General features: G+C 35.4%; 1 protein-coding gene and 1 long non-coding RNA gene across 2 annotated transcripts in view; one reads left to right on the top strand and one right to left on the bottom strand.

The window, feature by feature from the left end:
* CLIC4 (chloride intracellular channel 4) overlaps nt 1-3133 on the bottom strand; it is a 27324-nt gene extending 24191 nt beyond the window's left edge. The window contains exon 1 of the mRNA XM_011358037.2: nt 2992-3133. Coding sequence (XP_011356339.2) covers nt 2992-3047 — 56 coding nt within the window. The 5' untranslated portion in view covers nt 3048-3133. The remainder of the gene's footprint in view (nt 1-2991) is intronic.
* LOC111738181 overlaps nt 1-5123 on the top strand; it is a 20111-nt gene that overhangs the window by 4908 nt on the left and 10080 nt on the right. The gene's annotated exons all lie outside the window — the stretch shown is intronic.

The raw sequence follows: 5123 nt of genomic DNA, 5'->3' as shown, positions 1-5123 counted from the left end.
TAGAGGTGCTGATCTCTGATTTAGGAACTTCTGGCCATAATGAAGATGGTCAAAGTCTTCAAATAAAGATCTTGGTTCCTGCTGTTAGCCAGAAAGGCCCTATAATATCATGGTGATAGAACAATGAATTCTATTCAACAACAGGTCTGAAAACGGTTTGATAAGAACAGTAAAAATACTGAACAGTGTTTAGCACATTGTAGACACTGAAGAAATGTTAGTTTATTTTTCTCTTCCTTTTTCCTGAATTTAAAAATGAGGGAACACACCTCCAAGATGAGGTAGCTTGCCCAACGTCTCGGGAAGTTGGTGCCATGGCTCCCTCCAAACAGAAGGTCTATACCCCTAATACTTTCTACAATGCCACAGTTGCTCCCCTTTGATGACATGTGATAACATCTTTAAATATATACCCCAAATTTTAATATTTTTACTTATATTTATCTGAATATAAACTTAAGCTTTTGTTCGAATGGTGATTGATGTAAATTTAAATTCCTCCTGAAACCTGGGCACTTTTTTTTTAATCTAAAATTCTGTAATATAATTGCAGCATGAACAGAAAATTAGGTTTAGAAATGACTCCCACTAAAGCATTAAGGCAGCACTGGCTGGCAGGCAAGCAATGGGATATTGTTCCAAGTTTCACAGGGGCACATGAATACCACCGGCATACTCATTAATACCAATTGAGATTCAAAGAGAATGTGTCACTCAGTGCCAGAACTAGAAACTGGCTTGTTTCTATGGATAAAATGTCATGTAACAATGATTTTTTCAGAGCGTAGAGTGGGCTTCTAAATAGCTCTTGGGAGAGCTCTACTGCTCTCCACCAGTTTGTTCTCAGATCAGTACTTTTCACCGAGGAATTGAGCAATTATCAGGAAAAGCAGGAAAATAAGCACTGTAGGCATTTCCTCCTCCCTCCCCAGTTTTCTAAAAACAGTTATATTTAAAGTTTTAAAGTTAAGAATATATTATGAAAGGTATTTTTTACTACAGGATGTTTTATTCCTTCATGACTTTATTTTACACTGACTTTTTAAGCCAATGTTCACTTTCTTGGGGTACTTTCTCCTTGAAATCTAACTCAAGACTATAAGTAGGTAAACTCATAGAAAATAATTGGAAGGATAAAGACCAAATCTAAATGCAATGATATCTGTGAAGAGGAAGTGGGGGACTAGGAACTAGAGGTGTAGGGGACTCATTATCATGTACTGCTTGTATACTTTTAATTGCCCTTAAGAAACACTTTTTTTAATGTACTGTAGACAAAAGATTTCTGAAGAAAACTAAAATATATAGGCTCTAATTTTAAGTGGTCTCTGCTGATTTTACAAAAATAAACATACATTTTCTTTGAGTGGTAGTATTTTATAATAGGAAGCCTTGAATCTTTCATTTTCCCATGTGTCACTTTTGACGTGTAGGGTACATTACTCTGAAACACACATAAATCAAATATTAATCAACTTAGAGGAATAATGCCTTAAAAAGTTTGTAAATGAAAAGTGAAACTGATGACCAAAATAGCCATTATGCGTTCACTTCCTTTTCTGAGCCAAATGACACCATTAATGGTATGTACCACATTCAAGCACTGTATTGAGCTGTTCAAAGGATTTTTGGAAGCATGACAGTCAACTCACTTGCTCCAACCCAAAAATGGAATAGGAGAAACCCATGTATTTTAAGACACAGTAAGGGTGTGTGCCTGGTGGCATGGTCTATTTTTAGGAGTTATATTGTGAAACTTTGTGAATGCATGCAGGAAAAAAACAGTAATAGAAGAGAAACTACATGAATTATTTCATTCTTACAATAGCTCTCTGTCCAATATGAGCTAAATATGTCTTTGAAAGTGCCTATAGTTTGAACTCTTACTACCCCCAAAGATTTACCTCTACATTCATATACATAACTAAAGAAGTTCTTGGAAGACTTCATTATTTATTGAAAATAAACCAATTTTAAGTCTGTGAAATCTCAAATAAGTGCACTAGCAGTAAGTAAGAATACATTTTACGGAACTGACAGAGGACCCAGGGAATGCTAACCTAGAACTGGGAATGGGATTACAGCTCTCAAATAACTCCCACTTTGTGATGCCCAGAGGGATAATATAAATGAATTCTTCCACCCATCAAGTGACAGCTGGTCAATACTTTTTTCTTGGGCACTGTTCATGTCTGATATGCTTAAAAAATAAGCAGCAAACCATGTTGTGGCATTTGTGTCAAGAAGAATATATTTCCACTGCTGAATCCTAGATTTTCTGTTGGTATAATTGTTCTTAACCCTTTTTTTTTTTTTAAGTGTGAATGTTCTTCACCTCCGACTTGTTTGCTAAGAAACAACAGAAGTTCCTGAGTAAAAGGCGCTTACTACTTATTAGCACTCTTCTCAGCCCTCACCACTGTGGTCTGTGGAAAGCAACGCTTCAACCAGCAAGAACAATCACAGGGCCATGGACGATTGCTCTTATTTTACAATTATATTTAACTAAACATAGTTAAGATCTTATTATAAAAAATTCCTATTATTCCCTGAAAAGTAGACTAAATGAAATAGACTGCAGCAGTATTTATCCTCCTAAAATCCCATTCTTGTCTTTAATTATATAGGCCACTTGTTTAGCACACTTGAGACTAAAAAGCTATCTGCTTAGAAAGTTCTTCATAGCTCCATGTTTATACTGGAAAGTCGAAGATTTCACTGCATCCACAGTAAAACTTAGCTCCTGGTGCTGCTCTTGAAATTTAAGGCAAATATACAATAAGTTCCTAAAAAGACTGAGTGGCCATATGCAATTTACTGACATTGTGAGTTGCCATGTAATACTAAATACAAGCTAAATTTTTCTATAAATCATCTGAACTTTAATATATTTTTAGAGAACATATGCAAGCAAAATGAGGGATGGGGAAAGATCAAACTGAACAGTACAGTATATACTCAAGTGGATCCCAAACTACAACCAAGACTTACCTTTTCAGGTCAACAGTTGTGACACTAAATACAACTCCTTTGAGCCAAAGAATCATAAAGAGCCGCTGGGAAAAGGGGCAGTTTCCTATACTTTCACCATCACTGCCAGCCTGGGAAACAGAAAAAAAACATTAAAAAAAATAAGGTCAAAGTGATAATACTCCAAACGATAGATCTTTTTTCTAAATTTAATCAAGGGTACAAGAAGACATGGAAAGTTGCATTGTGAAAGGAAGAGTGGAAATTTGGGTCTTTATTATTTTGCTCTTTCATTTGCCTCTTTCTCTTCTTAAAAATGTCCAGTCTAGCATGGCACTGTCCAAGAGAACTTTCTGCAATGATAGATATTATCTATGTTACCACTGTCCAAAATGGTAATCATTTGTATCATATGAATAATGAGTACTTAAAATGTGGCTAGTTCAACTGGACTGAATTTTTTATCTTATTTTTAATTAACTTAAATAGTCACACATGGCTAATGGCTATCACATAGGACAGCATAAGTGTGATCAATCCCTAGGGGATACATCCTTGCCTCAAGGCAAAGACAGTCTATGGTACATTTTATGAAATGTAAGTCATTTCTTGTCTATGAGATAATGTTCTTTATAGGGCAATATAAAAAGGGGAACTTGTAGGTGTCCCTGTCTCCAAAGAGTTAAATAATCGCCAACCTCCCTGCCACAATCTAAAAAATATTCACTATAAAAATTACATATCCTGTTTCATACATTCCTTCGGGGAGAAAATAACAAAACATATCTTTATCATAAGCTATTTGGAATCCACTTAATGAATATAGCAGTTGACTTCCCTGAGTTCAACAATGAGGTAGAATTTTCCTGAAAATCAGAGTGGAACCGATTTTTAATGCCATCGTGTATGTCCCAAGTTTAAAAAGGAAGGAGGAGGGGAAGCGGGAAATGGGGGCGGCGGGGAGCCAGCATGCTGGAAGAGAACATTTTGGCATTTGCTAGGGACAATCACAGTCCTCTTCACCATGAAGTCTATGGAGAAAGCCAGAATTAACTTTCAACGAGTCATTCAAAGATGCTGGTAAAAGTACTATTTATTATCCTAAAGTAACTCTCAAAAACTCAGAGGCCAGTTCAGTAAAATGCTATATCAGTTAAGGCATTAATTCCTAACTAGTGAGATGGGGGGAGGGGATGAAAAATAAAAGCAGTTATCTGATTAGATATAACATAACCAACAAAACACATGGACACAGAAGGAGAATGCCAGAACCTTACCCTAATCAGACAGCATGGGACGGTTATAACTGAGCTTGGGGGGAAAAAAATGATCATTCTTTATCAGTAACAAAACATACCCAGAATTATAGCCAGAATGAATCATATTAATTTCTAACACTTCAACTTGTACAAAAATTTACTTCTAAAGAAATCTAGTTTAAATCTTATAGTGATTACAAATAACCTAAAGAAAATATTTAAAATGAAAATTTCTGTGCCTTACAGTCAGAGGTTCTAGAAGAATTCCTCAGTGGGGCCCAGAAATCCTCATTTTGTTAAGACACCTAAGGAGATCACAAAGTAAGGCCTCTGCTGGACACACTGAGAAACACTGGTGTGGGAAGGTTAGGACGATATTCCTTCTTCAGAGCACAAGTCAGTTTTTAGGATTAAGTCGTCCTACTATATAACAAACTGGTACTCAAATTGTTTTTTTGAAGATGCTCACTATCCCAACACATGTGGAACACTGATAACATACAGTTTATTACAGATAAGAAAAAGTTAATACATTACCTTCCTATATATCTTGATGATTAATATTTTCACATAAGCTTGTAGCTTTAGATACCCAAATTTTATCATCATTGTTTTGCTTTTTTCCCCTCCTGGTTTTAACACGCTTAACAGCGAAAGTATAAATACGAGAAAAAAAGTACACCAAACTTAAGACTTACTGAAAAGCAATTAAGTTTGATAGACAAAGAACAAGTCTGACTCAAGATCTTCATCCTATTCCATTTATTCAGTCTGTAATATTATTTCCCAAACTGCCTGTCATAGGAATGTTAAAATAATTAAATTGGTAAAGAAGATGTAACAAAGATGTTACATGTAGGCACTTGGAAACACATTAAACTAAAGGCAAGCTGC

This window comes from Pteropus vampyrus, unplaced genomic scaffold (genome assembly GCF_000151845.1).
Source record: "Pteropus vampyrus isolate Shadow unplaced genomic scaffold, Pvam_2.0 Scaffold36, whole genome shotgun sequence".
In the NCBI taxonomy this organism is placed as follows: domain Eukaryota; kingdom Metazoa; phylum Chordata; class Mammalia; order Chiroptera; family Pteropodidae; genus Pteropus; species Pteropus vampyrus.
This window is presented reverse-complemented; position numbering and strand designations above follow the sequence as displayed.